This window comes from Onychomys torridus, chromosome 21 (assembly GCF_903995425.1).
Source record: "Onychomys torridus chromosome 21, mOncTor1.1, whole genome shotgun sequence".
Classification (NCBI taxonomy): domain Eukaryota; kingdom Metazoa; phylum Chordata; class Mammalia; order Rodentia; family Cricetidae; genus Onychomys; species Onychomys torridus.
The window spans coordinates 39,426,320-39,447,665 of NC_050463.1; the positions used below are offsets into that span (position 1 = coordinate 39,426,320).

Genomic DNA, 21,346 nt, shown 5'->3' on the forward strand with positions numbered 1-21,346 from the left:
GGGCCATCCCTGGGCTGGTGGTCCTGAGTTCTATAAGAAAGCAAGTTGAGCAAGCCATGAGGAGCAAGCCAGTAAGCAGCACTCTTCCATGGCCTCTGTATCAGCTCCGTGTGAGTTCCTGTCCTGACTCCCTTCAGTGATGGACTACAACGTGGAAGTGTAAATCCAATAAACCCTTTCCTCCCCAGCTTGCTTTTTGGTCATAGTATTCTACTGCAGCAATAGAAACCCCAAGACAGAGTCCAAAGCAAAATAAAATAGCACCTACTCCCAAATTGCTTCCAAGAGTTCTCCAGTTCCCTCCTTCAAAGGAGAAGGCAATCATCAAAAATGCACATCTTCACGGCCATTTATTTGTTCGATGGCCCAGCCTAGCAGATGCAAGAAGGGGTTTTTCCTTTCAAAGACATTGGGCCGGGGTGATGAGGTGGGAGATTAGATAGGAAACAACAGACTTCTCAAGACCTTTTGGGAAGGCGCTCCATGCTTTAGCTTATACTGATACCTGATGCGCGCCTGTCCCGGTGTAGAGCGCTGGGGTGGCAGGTCGCTAACCCCGCCCTTAGCCAAGAGGGTACCCGCCAACCTCGACCCACACGGATTCCTCGGCAAACCCATCGCCCGCGCAGGCGCACGACAACCGGCGCCCGGCGGGAGAGCCACACCGGAAGTTCTCTGAGCGCCCCGGATGCGACTGGGTGGCGGCGGTTGCCAGGCGACGGGAGCTTCTCCGAGCCACCGCGGCTCCCGAATGGAAACGTAGAACCAGTTATTTATTGCGGGCCTTGACCACTGAGGGTCGTCTTCTCCGAGCTCCCACGATGTTCTTCTATCTCAGCAAGAAAGTGAGTTTGCCCGGGGACCAGCCGTCGCGCCGCCTCCATTCCCGCAGCCCGCCGGGGTTCGCATCCTCCCGGCACTGCAGACGGCTCCCCCGGCTGCTTCTCCATCTCCCCGTCACCAGTCTCCTCCGGCGGGTTTCTGAGCCTCGGTAGTCCTTGGCCGAGCCAGCACCTTTTTCTCAGGAGTCTTTCACATTCCTGTTCAACTCTTTCGAGTGGCAGACAGTGACCACCAGGCGCGGCTGGGTCTTTCCTTGGCCACTTGTTGATCCAGATGATAATAATCACAGGCCGCCCCGCCAGTGGAAAGAAATGATAAGTGTCGTGTGGGGAGAAAGGGAGTAAGAGCAGTGATACGGATTTATGTCTCAGTTCCCGCATTTATATAATGTATGAGGTCGTCCACTCCCCTCCCCACCCCGACTCCAGGCTTTGGCAATCACTCTCCTTCCCCGTGCGCACTTCTTTACGGAATACTAGAGCCTGGGACTTTTGGGGGAGACCACATATCTCTTTTCATGGTGTTACTCTTTCCTCCCTCCCTCCCTCCCCCCCCCCCTTCGTTTTCTCTCTCTCTCTCTCTCTCTCTCTCTCTCTCTCTCTCTCTCTCTCTCTCTCACACACACACACACACACACACACACACACACACACACACACACACACACAGAGTATTGTTGCATAGCTCAGGCTGGCAATCCAACTTGAGATTTCCCCCATACCTCAGTCTCCCAAGTGTTGGGATTATCAGCCTGGGCTACAACAGATTCGTGCAGGTTCCTTCTTGGAAGATGTTCATCAGTCTACATCTCCTGGTTGGTGACCTTCCCAGCTCCCCCGGGAACAGCATCACTAGCTCACTGTGATTCTTGTTACAGATTGCTGTGCCCAATAACGTGAAGCTGAAATGCATATCCTGGAACAAGGACCAAGGGTTCATAGCTTGTGGTGGCGAGGATGGATTGCTGAAAGTTTTGAGATTAGAGACACAGACAGGTAAGGGATCATCACCACTCCATGTATGAAATTGGTACAAAAAAAAAGGCTAGTGTTATTTCTTCAGTGAGACCTGCTTCTGGTATATGTCATTATGAAGTTTTAACTGTTTTTGAAAAGAAACTCAAATGTTTGGTGGTGATTTTTTTCCAGAGTACCTTTGCAATAAAGGTCAGAGAATGTGTAATGTAAATATGGGTTAGTTTATCCTGAAGTTGTCTTTTTCTAGTTCTCTGGAATCACAGAAGTTTTGCATTTCTTTGACTTCTCTAGGGTTGCTGTAGATAAAAGAAAAAAAAAAACTTAAAAAACTTTGTTATTTATTATGTGTGTGTGATGTGTGTTTGTAAGCATGTGGGTAGAGGTCAGAGGACAACTTTTGGGAGTCAGTTTTCTCCTTCCACTGTGGGATCTGGGGATTGAGTTTAGGTTGTCCGGCGTGTGTGGCAAGGGCTTTTACCTGCTGAACCATCTCGATAGCCCTAGCTTGAGGATCTTGTTACTACCAAGGTTGTTTGGGGATCAAGACAGAGAGATGCCAGTTGGAATGAATAGGTCACATGATTACCGAATGACTTTCAGCAAGTTGCTGGTTGTTTTGGATTTTCACTCATTTGTAAAATGGGGGTGGGGAGGATTAAGCTACGTTACATTTTTTAGGCTCTTTACAGCATCATCTCCCAAAGTTGATGAGCCATAAGAATTACAGAAGAGGTAAAAATGGATACCTGGGTTCCACACTGCAGAGTAGATCCGGGATGACATAAGCATTTGATCTTTTGTGACGCTAGTGCTGTGTCCCTTGTACAGTAGCCCTGGCTTACAGCTCTTACTGTGGGATAACCCACACTTACTGAATATTTGCCATGTTTTGGCGTGGCTATCTGACCTTAAGTTGTTTTAAGAGGATGGTATTCGAGAGGAGAAAATTGAAGCCCTGATCAGTTAATAATTTGCCCAAGGTCACGTGGCTAGTAAATAACAGGGATCAGATTCGAAACGAAGTTTGTCTCACTTTTCAGGGCTTGTATTCAGCTTAAAAAAATTTTTTTTTTTTAAATAAAGGACTTGTGGACAGACTTAACCAAAAGGAGCATGATAGTTTTGGTGTGCTATATTTAGTTAGCCCCCACCATCTCCCTGCAGTTTCTTCTTGAGTAGCTCTAGCTAGAGCTTGAAATGTAGACCAGGTTGGCATTGAACTTGTGGTGATGCCCCTGCTCATGCCCAGCTAAAGGCAGAGGTCTGTTTGGAAGACAGATGTGTCAGTAGTAGCTAAAGCTTGGCCTCTGGCTTGCGGTGTGACCACTCAGTTCTTTGCTTTCTTAACTGTATTAAGAGAAAGTACATTTCCCCCTGTTGTTTCTTTTTCTTTCTTTCTTTCCTTCTTTCCTTCTTTCTTTCTTTCTTTAAGATTTATTTATTTATTATGTAAATTGTTCTGTCTGCACATATCCCCGCAGGCCAGAAGAGGGCGCCAGATCTCATTACAGATGGTTGTGAGCCACCATGTGGTTGCTGGGAATTGAACTGAGAACCTTTGGAAGAGCAAGCAGTGCTCTTAACCTCTGAGCCATCTCTCCAGCACCCCCCCCCCCCCGTTGTTTCTTAAATGCATATATATGTAACTATGTATGTATGATTTACTTTGCTTAAAATATATAACAGGTTTTAGTTACATCCAGTCATTTTGCTTAACATTAAGGGGTTATTATTATTATTTTGAGACAAAGCTTATGTTGCCCAAGTTGAATTCTCAGGCTCAAACCATCTTCTTGCTTCTACCTTCTAATTAGCTGGGGACTGTATCTGCTTTGCCAGCTCATTTATGGAAGGTTAAAAAGAAACCACTTTTTTTTTTTTTTTTTTTTTTTTTTTTTTGTAAACCTAGCAGATAAGAGGCAGAGGCAGGAGGATTATAAGGTTAAGGCCAACTACGGAAGCAAGACATTGTTTTCATCAAATACCACCACCACCACCACCACGTTTCATGGCTGTGAACTTTTGATTAGCTGCAATTAGCATGTGAAAACTAGGGTAGTTAATGAACTTAGTAAGAAAGGTGGGAAGTACATTCTTTGGAAGTTTGGAAATAAAGAAAAGTATTTGTTTTGGAACTTAATAATCATGGTGGATAATGTTAAGAGACAGATGTAAGAAATATGGCTGGAAGGTTCTAACTGTGCTGTTATATTGCAGTTAATAATAGTAGTAGAGACCCAACAGATCCATCAGTAACATTTACCAGACACTGCATATGTACTGCTTGCATATTGCATATGATGCTCTGAATTGTTCTGAAGTTGTGACTTTGTAATTATTGTGTTACAGATTACCTAAAACAAAATAGCTAAGTTGTCATCTTTCATGGCATTTATGGCTACTATTTGGTATTCCATTATATTTTGTTTCACTATATATAATTTTTAAAGTTAGAACATATCTATATAACTCTGTCTGGCCTAGTACTTGTCATGTAGCTCAGTCTGACCTTGAACATGCAATTCTCCTGTCTCAGTAGCAGTTTCTCTGTTCTCTTCTTTCCCTCTTCAGAGACTTTGATGTTCCAAAGCTAATGAACAGACCCCCGCTTCCCCCCCAACTATTACTTTTCTAATATAGGAGAAATCTTCGGCCCCTTTCCTGGAGTCTGCTTTCTGGGTTCCTCCTCTTTAGTGGTTGGAATTCCTGAGAACTTGCACGTGGGCTCTTCCTTTGCTCCCTAGATCTGTTCTCTCATTCCCACAGCCTTCATTGCCATGGATGGGTTGATCCTCGTCTACACCTCCAGCTCAGCTGTGAGTTTTTAGACCTGGGCATCTCCACTGGAGAGTTTCACAGGCATCTCAGACCTACTGTCTCTAAAACTGAACTGATCCTCTCCCAGACCCTTGCTCCGGTTTTGTTCATTTCAGCCGATTCCCTACACTCACTGGCTCATGCCGCAACCCCACAGGTCCCCAGCATCCCTTCATCACCTCTGCCAGCAGTCCTGTTGCTTTTGTCTCCCGAATGTGTCTCGTCTCTACCTTTTTCCTTTGCATCTATCTCTTCAGTGTCTCTAGCTCCAGCCCTCAAGTAGGCTACTGTGAAAATCAGTTGTTCACAGTCTAGTCAGTAGTAAACAAAAATGGCTGGGGCAGATCATGCCATTTCTATGCTAAAAATCTGAGGGCTGGTGGCCTGAGATGGAGTTGCTCATGGTAGGGACACAGTGTACACATCCAAGAAGTATGTGTTGACTGAATGAATAAATGCACGAATGAGCATGACATTCTAGGGAACATAGTAAAAACTAGACTCTAAAATCTTGGCTGTTTAACCCTTTATAAGTTTTTACAGATCTTAATTTATGTCCATAGACATTTCTACTTATGGTATCTTAGGATAGAATCTTCAGTAATTGTCACTGGCGCTGGGGCTTGGGTCTTGCTGTCCCTGATACCTGGGGGCAGGGGATGAGTGGACAGGGAGGCAATGACACAGACTCTGGGAGGTTGCAAGCAAGCTCATTTGTTGAACAAAAGGCTGAGGTGTAGACACGGGGTGGGGGGGGGCGCTTTTGGCAGGCTTTTGGTTGGCCCTGGGATGCATGTCATCATTTTCTGGTTTGGGGCTGATGGGTCAGGTTTCCTCTGGCCTGAATGCTCACTGCACATGCCACAGTTCATTGTTTGCTTAAGGCATGGACCAGTACTTACCTGCCTCAAGTAATGAGGATTGTATATTTAATACACTGAGCTAATAGTCTTCTGTGTACTTTGCTTTATTTTTCTACAATAATGTCTTGCAAGGGATCTGTATATTATTGCTCACATTTGCACCAGGAGAAAGATAGGCCAGCATGAAGATCACGTTAAAAATGTCACATAATATCTCACAGATATATACCCTTCTCATAACCTAAGATATGTCAAAATCTTGTAGCTTTTTACTTTTATATATTTAATCATAGGTTTTTTGGTTTGTTTGTTTTAGATGACTCAAAATTGAGGGGTTTAGCAGCCCCGAGTAACCTTTCCATGAACCAGAATCTTGAAGGTCATAGTGGTAAGTTATTTAATTTCTAATTTGTCATATTTGAACAGCATTTAGACATTTAGGTCATCATCTACTTAATGTATATGTTAAATATATATGTTAAATCAAATGCTATTATTTAGATAATAATGGTATTGAAAGTAATCATTTTAATTGAGTCATATGTCCCAGAATAATTTAACACTTTTACAGAAATTAAATTTAATCTCTGATAAATCTGAAAGGAAAAACCTGCCTCTTTGTTTATATGTTACAAAATGTGTTTTTTTTTTTTTTTTTTGTCTGTGGGTTTTAAAATATTTCTTAAAAACAATACCTGTTCAGGACACTTCTTTGAGAGTTGTTGATGTTTAAATGGACTGTATTAGATGATATTTCATCAGTGTTAATTTGTAATATGGGGTGTAAAGGGAACATCATTAGGAAATAGACACTAAAGTATTTAGGGATGAGAAAATGAAACCAGTCATTCAGAGAACCTAGAGCAGTGCTTCTCAACCTTCCTAATGCTGCAACCCTTGAATGCAGTTCCTTGTGTTGTGGGGACCTCCAACCATAAAATTAGTTTTGTTGCTACTTCATAACTGTAATTTTGCTCCTGTATCATAATGTAAACATCTGATATGCCAGATATCCGTGAGTCCTGTAAAAGGGTGTTTGACCCCTGTAAGGGGTCACCACCCCACAGGTTGAAAACCACGGACATAGAGGCTGAAGCTGTACTCAGGAGTGTGGAACAGAATGGGAAACTGGGGTGGAAGGAAAAGAGAAAATAAGATATGGGATGTACCAACCGAGAGGACCAAGATACCCCAAAGGACAGCTCGGCATCCTGAGGACATTTTTCTGCTTGGGAGTCAGGCTGTTTGGTAATCACGCCTTTCTCTGTTCCACATCAGCTCTGTGGTAGCACTGTTAGCTGGTTGTGATTGGGGCCACTGAAGGTGTGAGACGGGTTCCTGTGAAAGAGTATTTTACATTTTTGCAGATAGTAATATCAGTAACTGCATCCCATGATTATTTTATATTCATATTTTACTTTTAATATTAAAGACTGTGCACAAACTATAGTGATTGTAACGCCCTCTTGGTGTTCATTTAGACAAAGATACACATTTGAAATGAATTATAGTCATTTTAGAGTTTCTGAATTGTTATTTTAATGTTCCAGGTGCTGTTCAAGTTGTAACATGGAATGAACAGTATCAGAAGTTGACTACCAGTGATCAAAATGGGCTTATCATTGTCTGGATGTTGTATAAAGGTATATTAGGAGAGTTGCTTAAAAAATTATTATACTGTTGTGTGTGTTTGTATGCATGTTTGTGTGTTTATGCACATTTGTGTGTGTATGCTCACTTGTGTGTGGCTACCTTTGGAGGTCAGAAGAGGGTGTTAGATCCCCTGAAGCTGGAGTTACTGGCTGTTGTGAGCTGCCTGATGTGGGTACTTGGCACTGAACTCTGGTCCCCTGTACGAGCAGCAAGTGCCCTTACCCACTGAGTCCTCTCTCCAACCCGTGAGAGCTGCTCTAAATTCTTAAAAATTACATTTTATATACCTATCGTTTGTGGATATATGTGTGTATGCACATGTGTCACACATGTGGCGGTTGGAGGACATTTGTGGGAGTTGGTTCTCTTTACCCTGTGGGACCCCAGGATTGAACTAAGGATGCCAGGCTTGACAGCCATCACGCCGGGTCAGGAGCGCGGCTTTGATCGATCACAAACTAGGGTCTGAGCCCAGCGTTTGGATGGGGAAATAGCATCTCTGAAATAGAAGACTTGATCCTGCTCCTTTGATCTGTGGCCGTGCATTAGAAAAATGAATCAGGTGACTGTTGACATTACCACAATGAACAGAGACACTTAGAATAGTTTCCATATGAAGTGACTCCTCCCCCGGCATTTCCATCAGGAATTAGTTCCTGTGTGGCCAGCTGGAGTTAGTATTAGATAAAAACACACTTATGAAGAAGTCAAAGGCGAGACTGCCTTTATTGTATTTCCTGTATTGAGGCAGTTTAGCTTCCTTTTGTGGATTCAGCTGGTCTCATCTCTGAAGAATGACTCACAGCTTCTGCCTCTTGTCTCAGAGAGAACAGAGGGGTGGGGTGGGGGGGTGGAGGGGCGAGGGGGGAGGTTAGGGGAGGGGAGAGGAAGAGAAGGATTAACTAAGCTGCAGCTCTATTACTGGAAAAACAACTCAATACTTATTCTTTTCGAGGCTAGGAAAGGCTTAGTTAAATATGTACAGCTGTAAAACGATATGGGATACCCCATTTCAAATTATCATTGAAGATTTATTTTTAATTATGTGTATGTGTGTGCCCATTGGGTGGGAGTATGTGCATGTGAGAATAGGTGCCTGAGGAAGCCAGGGGTGTCGGGTCCCCCTGGAGCTGGAGTTATAGGTAGTTGTGAATGGGTGCTGGGAATCGACTTGGGTCCTTTAGAAGAGGGGCTGACCTGCTTTTAACTGCCAGGCTATCTCAAGCCGTTTATGAATTCCTCATTACAAAAATATGTTTTACTTGAATTTAGTTTAAGTTTGTTGTGCCTCTGTGTGTGTGTGTGTGTGTGTGTGTGTGTGTGTGTGTGTGTATGTGTGTGTGTGTGTGTGTGTGTGTGTATGTGTGTGTGTGTGTGTGTATGTATGTGTGTGTGTGTGTGTGTAGGCAATGTTACAATGTATTGAAGGACAACTTTTTCAAAGTCACTTCTCTCCTGCCATGTGAGGACCAATGATGGAACCCTCGTCCTCAGCCTTGGTGGCAAGCACCCTTACTTACCTGCTGAGCTGTCTCTCTGAAGTTATGGTTAAAAATTTCAAAAGCAGACTTAGAGTTTTAACTAGTAGTCTACATGCCTTAATGGAATATGCTTATATTTTTAATCATAATTAATTTAATAGTTAATCACAGAGAGCTTATGCATACATGTAAAGCTGTTATTGTTATGTTTTTTCTTCACTATCTGAATGCACTCTGTTGGAAAAGTTGAACTTTTAAAAAATCGGCTATTTTAGCCCCGAAAAAGCAAGTGAAATTTCATCTTCTTAACTGGCAAGAAGAGAGAAATAAAAAAAATAGAAGAGGAATATTTATTGTATTTTCTATGATAATCTTGAAGTAATTGGGAACAGTACCTAATCAAACTTTTGTTTATGGTGGGTTTGAAGGCTTCAACGTTAAATGCCTTTAGGTTATAGACACCTTTACAATAATTTACCCAACAGTGTATTTTTGGAATGCTAGCGACATTTTCTTTTTCTTCTTTCCTTTTTAGACAGGGTTTTGCTATATGTGGTCCAACCTCGCCTCAAACTTTCGATCCTCCTGCCTCAGTGTCCCAAGTTCTGGGATTAATGGTGTACATGACAATGCCTAGAAAATACTATCAACCCTTTAGTATCAGTTGATAAAAGTGAAAGTTTTTTTTTTTTCTTTTGGTTTTTCAAGACAGGATTTCCCTGTGTAGCCCTGGCTGTCCTGGAACTCGCTCTGTAGACCAGGCTGGCCTCCGACTCAGAAATCCTCCTGCCTCTGCCTCTCACATGCAGAGAGACGTGCACCACCACACCTGGCCTGCTAAGTGTGGACGTTCTGACTTGTCGTTCTGTAACTTGTGAACACAGGCTCCTGGTATGAGGAGATGATCAACAATCGCAATAAATCAGTGGTCCGAAGTATGAGCTGGAACGCGGACGGTCAGAAGATCTGCATTGTGTATGAAGATGGGGCCGTGATAGTCGGCTCAGTGGACGGTAATCCAGCCGCTGGACACTGGCCAGAGACCAGGGTTTACTGATTGCCTTTAAAGATTTACACTGTCATTCTGATTGAAAAATAGACACCAAAGAAGAAAGCACCCGTTGTATAATTTGGTGACATTAGGAACCACCTTTCAGTTCTAACTACTTACCTTTAAGTATTTCCAAGACAAATCTATTGTTTCAGTTTCCTACAGTGGTATTGAAAAAAGGTGAATTAATTTCCCAGTATCATTTTAAATATGGCCTTTATGTAATTGGTCTTTATATCTGTTAGATTGTATAGAAATGTAGATTTTAGTGTCAGAGGTCTAAAATTACAAAAATCTGTATTTTCAGTTGAACAGAACATGCCGTTGTCATATTTTCTAGTCTTAAAAATCCATTTCTTCCAAATTATAGTACATATATGAGACTGGGTCTTCTGTGAGTCTGCATCTTGGTTTTAGTATAAAAAAATTCTTACAGAAAGTATTTTAAAGTATTTTTCATTCATTTATTTGTGTGTATTTATTGCAGTCGTACGGTGTTGCTGAGCCTCAAAAGCAGTAGCTATAGTTTAGGAATTAATGGCACAGCAGTGAAAAAGACCCCTGAACTAGATCAGAAATGGTCATGGGAAAACAGGCAGTCACTCAATAGAGATCAGTGCTGGCTGCAACAGCGAACACACAGGAGCATGTGGAAAACCACCCGATGCAGATGGGGAGAGGTCAGGGAGGGCTTCCTGGAGGAGGAGATGCATGCTGAAGCATTAGCCACAGGTAGATGAGTAGAATGTCTCAGAGCTAAGGAATAGCTTTGGAGGAGAAAAAAAGGATTTCATACAAGACACTGAAGTAGAAGTCTTGGAGACAAAGGAGTCCCTAAGTCCCATGGAAGTAAAGACTCTCAGAGGGCTTGGTCCAAACAGACAGGAAAAGCATAGAATAAGACCCATTGTCAGCTGGCTTCAGCAACAGGCGGTCATGGCCTCCATACAGGAAGCGTCAATGGAGTTGTGGAGCAGAAGGTAGGCTGGGATGACTTAAGGGTTGATGGAACAATTCGGAAGTGAATCCTGCAATACTCTGTAAATAAGTAAACAATGTGGCTGGGAGGGGCAGGGAGGACTAGGGAGCTCACCTGAGGTTGGTCATAGGCCCAGACGGAGGGCTGGCCGTGGAAGAGCGCATCTGAGAAGCCCCCTTCTCCGTTGTATCGAAACAACAGAAACGACCAGCTTGAGTTCTCTCGGCTCTGAGTGTTTGGGGGTGCAAGTGGAGGAAGAGCTGCTTTGGAAGATCTTGTATTTTTCCCAGAGCAGATGGGTGACTTCATAACTGTGAGCGAGACCTTCCCTGCCCGGGAGTTTAGAAGAGATGGCAGAAAGTTTCAAAGAGCTGCTACTTAAAGGGTCTCTGTGGTGTTTAGCTTATATAAGTGCCAATAAATATTTATTGACCAAATAAATCGAATGGCTGCATGAATGCTGTGAGGAATATGAGAAATCTTTAGGGAAATCAAGATTCCAAAGCAGGGCTGGAGGACCACGGCTCTGGGCTTACAGTAACCACAGCTCTGTTTTGTTGTAGGGAACCGGATTTGGGGGAAAGACCTGAAGGGTATACAGTTATGCCATGTGACCTGGTCTGCAGATAGTAAAATCTTACTTTTTGGAATGGCAAATGGAGAAATACACATTTATGATAACCAAGGAAATTTTATAGTAAGTATATACATATGTATTCATTATTCTTTTTTCTTTTTCTTTTTCTTTTCTTTTCTTTCTTTTTTTTTTTTTTTTTTTGGTTTTTCGAGACAGGGTTTCTCTGTGTAGCTTTCCTGGAACTCGTTTTGGAAACCAGGCTGGCCTCGAACTCACAGAGATCTGCCTCCTCTGCCTCCTGAGTGCTGGGCTTAAAGGCGTGCCCCACCACCGCCCAGCTTTTTTTCTTTTTAAAACAAATTTTCCCACTCTCTCCTCTATATTCATTAGTCTATTAGTATAATTTTATATGATTATTTTATGTCATTTATATATGTATACTCTAATTATAGTTACAAAAGTTTATAGAATTTTTCTTCAGTTTTAATTTTCTAATCATTAAATAATTTTAAAAGCTGAAAGACCAATCTTAGCTTTTCTTGGGGGTGTGTGGTACCCTGAATGGGAATGGCCCCCATAGACTCATCTGTTTGAATGTTCAGTCACCAGGGGGTGGAACTGTTTGGGAAGGACTAGGAGGTGTGTCCTTGCTGGAGGAGGTGTGTCCCTGGGGATGGGCTTCAAGATTTCCAAAGCCCATGCCAGGCCTAGTGTGTCTCCCAATGCCTGCTACCTGAGGATCAGGATGTAAAGCTCTCAGCTGCTGCTGCAGTGCCTGTCTGCTTCCCGCCATGATGGTCACCGACTGACCCTATAAAACTGTATGAAGCTTCCAAATAAATGCCTTCTTTTGTAAGAGCTGCCTTGGTCATGGTGTCTCTTCACAGCAATAGAACACTGACTAGGGCAGGGGTGGGGTTAGTTGCTCTTGTTTTGAGAGAGGGTCTCATGTGGACCCGGCTGGGATTTATTGCATAGCTGGATTTTGTGTTCTCCTGCCTCCACCTCCTGAGTTCTTGGGTTTCTAGGAGTGCATCTCCACCATGCTCAGTCTTCTGCAGGCATTAGATCCAACGCAAGGCTTCTTGAATGGTAGGCAGGCATTCTGCGAAGCTACATTCCTAGCCTGAGGGTAGTTCCTTTATGGGAATTAAGGTAGCAGAGTGTAGCTCTTTGTCCTGATTTCCTGTAGCTGGGTGGGACAAGATGACAGTGCATTAAAGCTGAAGGATAATGAGTAGGAGAGTGTGCTGTGTAAGTTTTCTTTAGTTGACTTTAGGTGCCTGAGTCAAAGTTTATAGAAGGATACCCAAGATACTTTTGTATCAACCAGAGCTTGTTTGCAAAAAGGATGGTAACTGATTGACTACATAAATGAGGCAAATCAATTTCTAGGAAGAAGGTAAGAGCGAGAAGTATGATGTTAGTGTTGATTGTGGACCTGGCATGATCTAGATTGACCAGGAGACGAAGCTCAGGACATCCTGGAGACGGATTATGGAGATTGAGGTCAGCCTCTGGTGTCTCTGAGGGATTGGTTACGTTCATTGGTGTGGGATGGACCATTCCCTGTGCTGGCTCCCATCACTCTGCTGCTGCCCCACTGTGGACTGTAGATGTTTCGAGTTCCTGCTGTGTTGGACTGTCCCCTTGAATTGTGAGCCAAAAGGAGCTCCTTCCCATCAAACTGCTCTGTCAGGGTACTTTATCACAACTGGAAAGGAAACAGACAGTGAGTTTGGGTAGCATGATCTGGAGAAAGTTCTGGCTTTGAGAGGTTTAGCCATGAGATATTTCTTATATATTGATGGGACATTCTTGTTTGTAGGAAGAATTACATCCCATATTCCACTTCCTGATGGAAGTAAAATTGCTGTTTCCTTTTCCTTCCCTCCTCCCTTCTCCTCCTCCTCCTCCTCCTCCTCCTCCTCCTCCTCCTCCTTCTTCTCTCTCTCTCTCTCTCTCTCTCTCTCTCTCTCTCTCTCTCTCTCTCTTTACATGAGCTGACTACATAGCCCAAGATGGTTTTGAACTCATGATCTTATACTGACATTTGAGTCTTATTGGAAACTCTGAGTGTGAGTGTAGTTTTTTTTTCAATGTTTTGAGATTAGGTCTCCTATATTATTGAGACTGACCTTGCACTTGCTATGTAGCCCAGGATGGCCTCAAACGTGAGATCTTCCTGCCTGAGTCTCTAATAGCAAGCACACATCCCCACACTTATCTCTGTGTGCTTTTGTCCTTGTTTTATACATGGGGAAAAATGGAAAGTCGGGTGAGTGTTTTATCTAGGTTTGGTGACCCAGTAAGTCATGAAGCTTGCATTTTGTAGCCAGATGTCAAGTCTTTCTTTCATTGCTCTTCCTTCAGTACTTGTCAGATTCCATGCACATTTTAACATGCAGTTATTAAGCCTAAGCCAACCACTTCTACCTAGATGAAAATGAAACTGAACTGCTTGGTGAATGTCACCGGAGCGATCAGTATCGCCGGGATTCACTGGTACCACGGCACAGAGGGCTATGTGGAGCCCGACTGCCCATGCCTGGCGATTTGCTTTGACAATGGGAGATGCCAAATAATGAGACACGAGAATGACCAAAGTAAGTCATCTTTTCTTTTAAGTTGGGGACGTTTAAAAATGTTTAAAAACATCATTCTTAAGATTGTAAAGTTCTCTAGGCTAAGCTGTGACCACAGATGCCACGTTAGTCCTTCTATTTGATTTATTGATTTGTTTTTGACTAGACCCGATTTTGATCGACACGGGCATGTATGTGGTTGGTATCCAGTGGAACCACATTGGCAGTGTGCTAGCTGTGGCAGGCTCTCAAAAAGTGGTCACTCAGGACAAGGATGTCAACATTGTGCAGTTTTATACGCCATTTGGTGAGGTAAACGTATTTGAGACTTACTGTCCCATTTAAAGCAGGCGCAGCAGTAAGCAGGGTGAGTGGGGGGTGGGAGGGATGTCTGTGTGTCTGGATAGTATCTTATAAGTCTCTATTATATTTACCATCTTATAATCTGTATGTTTAGAAATCTAAACATTTGACCTAGGAAATTACCATGAAATAGCTATTTAGGATATTTCCTCTATGATCCAAATAAATGTCTCTTTCTAATCATTGACTTGATTAGTATTTTAATGTAATACACTTACTTTAGGTTCATATTTCTGGGTTTTAATATGATACTTTAAATGTCTTTGGATACTAAACATATATCTACCTGTCCTAAATTTCTCATAGTTAGTGCAAAGTGGTTTTTTTTTTTTTTTTTTTTTTTTTTTTTTTTTTTGGAGACAGGGTTTCCCTGTGTAGCCCTGGCTGTCCTGGAACTCATTCTGTAGACCAGGCTGGCTTTGAACTCAGAGACTCACCTGCCTCTGCCTCCAGAGTGCTGGGATTAAAGGCGTGCGCCACTACATCTGGCATGATGATTTATTTGTTAAAAAAAAAAAAAAAGAAATCTATCTTAGTAATAAGTCACAGGTGACAGAGACTAAAATGCCAGCATGTTTTCATGAATACATAGTGTCCTTCTTAGTGGTGTTCTTGCTGCATTTGGCTTTTAGAATTTTCTGGAGTAGCTTTGGCACTCTCAAGTAGTAATGTGTTCACTATAATACTTTACATTGCATTTTCCCCAGCATCTCGGTACTTTGAAGGTTCCAGGAAAGCAGATGTGCTCACTGTCTTGGGAAGGAGGTGGACTAAAGATTGCTCTAGCTGTCGACTCCTTCATATATTTTGCAAATATTCGACCTGACTATAAGGTATTAAGAGCAGTTATAAAACTTTTTTTTAAAAAAACTAAACCTGTTACAGCCTTTTAAGCAAAAACTAGTAGAAAGGGGATGTGTTGTGCACGAAGCTCTTAAAATTAGTAAACAGCAACTTTTATAGTTTATAGCCTTTAAGAGTCAAGATCTCAGCTGGAAACAGGTGGCCACTCAGGGCAGTAATGGAAAGGCTTATTCCAGGGTGTGACTGTGATGAAAGGGAACAGCCAAGGAGATAAAGCAGGCACGGAGCTTAGCAGATACCAGATGGAATCTCCAGCCATGGGCTCAAGGACCACGGTAGGGGAACCGTGTTCCCTGAACCCATGAGCCAGGCCATTGCTGCTGGACAGGGATTCGTGAATAAACATTCCTCCTCTTCCTCTTCCCGGTGCCTTCTGATGGTCACCCTAAAGGGGCCTTACAGCAAGGGAGTCCACGTGACAGAGTTCACAGAAATCACCCTCCAGGTTTGGAGAAGAGTAGAGAAGGGCAGAGTGGATCAGAAAAGAAAATGAGATAAACAATACACTATCTAAAACAAGCTTTATTTTTTATGACAGACATTATGCAATCTAGGCATAGTGGTTCATGCTTATAATATCATCTCTTGGGAGATGAAGGCAGAGGAACTGGGAGTTTGAGGGCAACCTGGGTTATCTAGTGAGGGTCTGTTAACAATACCCAAGGGTTCAGAGGTGGTGAGAATGTGGCTTAGAAGGTGAGCATATGCATAAGGCCCTGGGGTTTGATCATAGCACAGCACAGCACAGTGTACACAACACAGTTCACACAGCACACACAGCGCACACAGCACAGTGTACACAACACAGTTTACACAGCACACACAGCGCACACAGCACACACGGCACAGCACACACAGTACAATACACACAGCACACACAGACACAGCACACACAGCACACACAACACACACAGCACAGCACACACAGCACACACAACACACACAGCACAGCACACACAGCACACACAGGACAGCAGAGGGGAGGAGGGTCTGACCTTGTGTATTTAGTTTGTAAAGGTCAAACACCTTGGAGAAATGGTGGTTTTAGAACTAGGATAGAGAAGAGGTGAGCTATGCGTGGAGCATCTCATGGTGCTGGCAATAAGGAAGTGCTCAGATGTAAGAGGATGAGGACACAGCAGACAGCCCACCATAGCTGACAGTGGCCAAGCTGGACTGTGGGCCAGTGTGTGTGAGGAACAAAAAGAAACAATATAGCAGTCTATTATAGCTCAGGTTATAAAAGGAGAGTCTGTGAGTTGATGTGGATATATATATATATATATATATATATATATATATATATATATATATAATTTGAGTGAAGTGAAGTAGGTGGTAGGAAATAGAATTTTCTTACAGAAGTATTCCAGATTACATCCTGCCTCTCTTTGAGGTGGAGTCTCCCATCCTTCTAGCTTAGGAAAGGAAAAAGAAGGGAGCTAGTCAGTGACAGAGCCTGGCCGAGGGATGAGGGGTAACATCCTCAGTGATGTCATGTGGAGCTCATAAACCCTTCATATGACATGATAGGAGCATTTTGCTTCAGTGGTGGTCCTTCTACACACCAGTAACTATGTAAGTGTGAGAAAAATACCAGACAGACCCAAACTAAGGGCCACTGATTTCTGCCGAGATCATCAAATACAGGGGACCGAGCAACCATCATAGCCCAAAGGAGCCCAAGGAGACATGACAGCGGAACATAATGTAGCCACCCTGAGATTCTGGGATCCCAAAGGACGTTAGGGAAAAGCTAAGGAAGAGTGTGGAGTCTAGTGATGCTGGGGTCTTAGCTGACAAATGGGTCACAGTTGTATGTAATGCTGCTGACAGGGAAAATGGATGGGGGGTGTTTGGGAACTTTGTATATAACTTTTTTTCTAAATCTAAAGTCATTTAAAGTCAGAGTTGATGTTACTAAGTGGTATGAAAAGCCCGCATGACTGAACTTTTAATAATAACATAAGATGATAAGTGTAATGTATTCAAGACTCCATATGAGTGTTCTAGCACGTTAGACAGAGGGAAAGCTTGAGTGTACACGTTCTGTTCTCAGAAGGACCCTGATGTAGACATCCAACGAATAGTTGTAGCTAAAAGTTGTATACAATTATTACTCAGCCAGTTGGGGTGGGGGCTTCTGTATTTTGGATAAACAATGTGGAAGGATTTGACTATAAAAAAACATTCTTTAAAATGTATGGACAGGAAAAGACAAAGGACCTACTTTCTGAGTTTCGTCTTGGAGATCCAGAATTCAAACTCCTGATAGCAGTTGTTCACTTTCTGGGCTCATCCCCGAAGCAGGGATTAACTATTGAAGATTTTTAGCACTGAAGCTTAACATTTGCAAATTAAGGAAAGTTACACATGCTAAGCTCATTTTTTGTAGAACATTCTTTTAAAATGTCTTTTATTATGACTTTTAGATTTGTTTGGATAGTAAGGAGGGATCTATTTTTCAGCCCCGATACAGCAACTGTCACACTAGTTCTAAAGTAAAAATACAATAATGTGGCTTTCTCTCCCAAACTGAATAGTGTGTCTTCCTTTTTTTTTTCTCTTCCCCACGTCTGTTCCCTCCCTTTCTCTGTTCCTAGTGGGGCTATTGTTCAAACACCGTGGTTTATGCGTATACCAGACCCGATCGTCCTGAGTACTGTGTTGTCTTTTGGGACACAAAGAACAACGAGAAACATGTTAAATACGTGAAGAGTCTCATTTCCATCACGACTTGTGGCGATTTCTGCATCTTGGCTACGAAAGCCGATGAAAATCACCCTCAGGTAGGGACTTAGGGACTTTTGGTATCTGAGATAGAGATACAGATGTGTTAGCAATGGGCAGAGCTGGGCACTAGTCACCTGCCTTCTCAAGCCTAGGTACTGGCAAGGAGAGAACATTGGTTCTCTTGATCATGTCTTGTCTGAACCTGTTTGGGAAAACTGGCTCCATGTTTCTATATTCTCTGGTTCTTTTTCCTACCAGTCAGGCAATGATAGTTCATACTAATGGCATCTATACTGAAGTTTTGCCTCTGAAATATGTCACAAGTAAAAAATGAATATCCGGATGTCTAGCAGAAATACTGATGAAATTAAAAGAGTTTGGGTAGCTTTTGACTTTGATAAATCTATTTTTCAGTTGGGGATATAATGCCTTAAAAACTAATATCTCATAGCAGAAAATAAAGAATTTGTAAGGCATGCCAGCAATTTGAGAATTTGCAAAAGCATGTGTTTGAGAAGAAGGCTATCAGTGTCTTTGGCTGGGTTATGATGTAAAAGTACAGAGGTTTTGTTAAAGGTCATTATTTGGACAGCCCCATTTGGCTTTATTTTCTCTTGAAACACACTAACACAGCAGTATGAGTGTTTTTCAAACTAATCAGAGGCCCATTGGGCCAGTAAAGATAGGTAATGGCAGTGAAGTGTGGAGATTGGAGAGTAAGTGGACCAGGGAGATCAATTGAACAGACCTAAGAATGGCATTCCTGGAGTATGGCTAGAGGCAACTAATTATAGGATGCTGAAGAAGCCCTTCACTTGCTGAGCCATCTTACAAGCTACAAGCCCCAAATAAAATCTTAAATAGACAAACAAACAAACAAACAAACAAACAGGAATTTCTGTGCTGAAGGCCTCAGCGTGGCCGATGGGGACGCTGCTGCAAATCAGGTGTCAGCATTGACCTCCAAGTACTGCCCTCCCAGCCCCACCACGCTCTCCTGCTTGCTTCCCAGAGCATAGGCAGCCAAGCTTCAGCTTTGAGGTTACAGGCTGGGAGAGTCTTTCCTGGGCAGCCTCGTTAGCTCAGGAGAAAGGACCACATGCAGATTAAGAATCTCTTAAAACAGACCTGCCCAGTCACCTCACAGTAACGTCTTGGTCAGAGAGACTCACTGATGGTGAAGTGGGTACCACATGGACTCTTAGCATCCTACTCCTAGATAGAGCCGAGGGAAGCAGCACAGACATTTAGGGGGATGTCCAAGGTAGCAAGAGATGTTAAATATAAAGCCAAGTAGAGAAGAACTTGGGGGAAGCAAAGTCTAGGAGGAAGATAGTTCAGGTCATGAATTAAAAAAGAATTTTTATTATTTTTTATTTTTTTATTTTTTTGAGACAGGATCTCTCTATGTGTCCCTGGCTGTCCCCGGAACTCACTATGCAGACCAGGCCGGCCTTGAGCTCACAGAGATCCTCCTGCTTCTGCTTCCTTATTGCTTAGAGGCACATGCCACCTTGCCCAGCTGTCATTTACTCTATCTATCTATCTATCTATCTATCTATCTATCTATCTATCTATCTATGTGTGTGTCTGCTTGTCTGTGCAGCACATGAGTGCAGAGTTGTCTGAACCCCTGGAACTGGAGTTAAGGAAGGGTGCTGGGAAATGAACCCTGGTCCTCTGCAAGAGCAGTGAGTGCTTTTAGCCATCAGCCTTTGCTCTGGCCCAGGAAGAACAATTCTAAGGCACCATTGTCTCATGAGAACAGTCATTGGTATCCTTACACAGTTCAAAGACTTCCTCCCATAAAACAAGAAAAGGCTGCCATAGAGAAGGAGAGATATGGAAATTACAAAGATGATAATCACATTAAAAAGTTTGCCAAGAAGGCTGGACAATATAATGAAGGAAATACTAAAAGAGTAAACAGACAAGGAAGTGGAAAATAGTGAGCATTCAAATAATAATACTAAAAAGAGTGGACAGGCAAAATGGAGGATGGGGCCTGAGGGATGGCCCTGTGGGTAAAGCCTTGCTATGCAAGTGTGAGGGCTGGAGATTGGATCCCTGACACCCACTGGGAGGCATGGTAGTGTACCTGTAGTCCCTTCACTGGGGAGGCTGAGACAGGAAGTCCCTGGGGCAAGTTGGCTGCCTTGATTAGCCAAATCAATCAGTCTTGGGTTCAGCAAGAGATCCTGCCCCAGTAAATAAAGTAAGTGCAGCATGGTGAGGAAGTCAACCTCTGCCCTCCACAAGCATGTGCACAAACATGTACTCCCACATGTGAGCACACATGCATCATACGCACCCCAAATGGAGGAGAATACAAAAAGCAAAATTCCCTGGAGGTTTTTCCTTAGAAGTAACGTAGTTCAGTGACTGAAAATATTTCCACATCCAAGCATGTCATTGTCAGTTTCAGGACACTAGGGATTAAACTGATACAGCACAACACAACACAACATAATACAACACAACACAACATACCCATAAGACAATGCCTCGCCCTACCCCCAATCCTACCGCTTTCCCAGAGAAAAGCAGATTTCACAAGATGAAAAGTCAGCCTGGCATTCAGCTAGTTAACAGCAAAGCTTGGGAGAATTTCCCTCAGAATTCTGAGGGAAAGTGATTACCTGTGTAGGATTTCTCAGCGTAAGCAAACTAGTAATGTGAGAGTGGGTACTGATGTTTTTTTCAGATGTGCAAGGTCGCCAAAATTTTTCCTCCCAAACTTATCCGTCCTAGGGAGTTATTTCAGGGTGAAGACATTAAAATGAGGAATAAATCAAGAAAGAGGAGAAAACCCAGAAGCCCCAGTTCCCATGGTGAAGGGTGTCCCAGCTGACCACTGAGTGGCATACCCAGGGACTGCAGGGAGAGGGCAGGCTCTGAGGGAAGTCAGGTGGATCAGTCATGACGACGTTGCCTCGTGTCAGATCCCTTAAGGGAGATGTGCTTAATTGGGGCATAACTGGAGATTCAAGTTATCAATAAACACATAGAAAGCTAAGCATAGAGAGAAAAACCAAACACAACCCCCAAACCTGTTTATCTTAACAAGGACAGTGAAGTATGCCCAAAAGGGAAGTCAAGGGTAGTGGAGGGATCAGCCGGGAGAGCCTTTGTGTGATCGCTGAGCTTTGCACTTCAGAAACTCCTACCCCAAATAGCCAGTCTTGAATTCGGATCTGAAATCTGAGAAAGTTCTGTTCAAAGCAGAAAGCTGTGGTCGTTGACATGTGGGGCAAGGGATTGGGAAAGTGGACAGAGAGCTAAATGCGTTTGGTTCACACTGGGAAAACAATAAATAATGCACGGGTGAAATGAAACAAGGCAAGAGGGAGCATTGGGAGCATCATACCTAGGAGCTGTGCGTTGTGGCTCCAGCCTGCAATTCTAGTGTAGCAGGCTGCCAGGGGTTCAAGGTCAGCATGCGTTAAAATGTGAAATATTGGCTCAGAAAACCCCAAAGGAAGAACCAGTCAACAGCCAACAAAGAGAAAGCTGCTGCTCAGCGTTGTGCCACAGTAGAGCAGTGGTTAGTGACCCCTTTG

At 43.1% G+C, this 21,346-nt stretch overlaps 1 protein-coding gene across 2 annotated transcripts in view; it reads left to right on the forward strand.

Annotated features, from left to right (window-relative positions):
• The first annotated feature begins 673 nt into the window (after window positions 1-673).
• Window positions 674-21,346, forward strand: part of Wdr35 (WD repeat domain 35) — a 53,264-nt gene continuing 32,591 nt past the window's right edge. For both annotated transcript variants that reach the window (XM_036170709.1, XM_036170710.1), the window contains exons 1-10: window positions 674-845; window positions 1,721-1,838; window positions 5,817-5,888; window positions 7,051-7,143; window positions 9,519-9,647; window positions 11,228-11,361; window positions 13,682-13,847; window positions 13,993-14,138; window positions 14,897-15,022; window positions 17,657-17,842. In XM_036170709.1, the coding sequence (XP_036026602.1) occupies window positions 822-845; window positions 1,721-1,838; window positions 5,817-5,888; window positions 7,051-7,143; window positions 9,519-9,647; window positions 11,228-11,361; window positions 13,682-13,847; window positions 13,993-14,138; window positions 14,897-15,022; window positions 17,657-17,842 (1,194 nt within the window). In that variant the 5' untranslated portion in view covers window positions 674-821. The remainder of the gene's footprint in view (window positions 846-1,720; window positions 1,839-5,816; window positions 5,889-7,050; window positions 7,144-9,518; window positions 9,648-11,227; window positions 11,362-13,681; window positions 13,848-13,992; window positions 14,139-14,896; window positions 15,023-17,656; window positions 17,843-21,346) is intronic.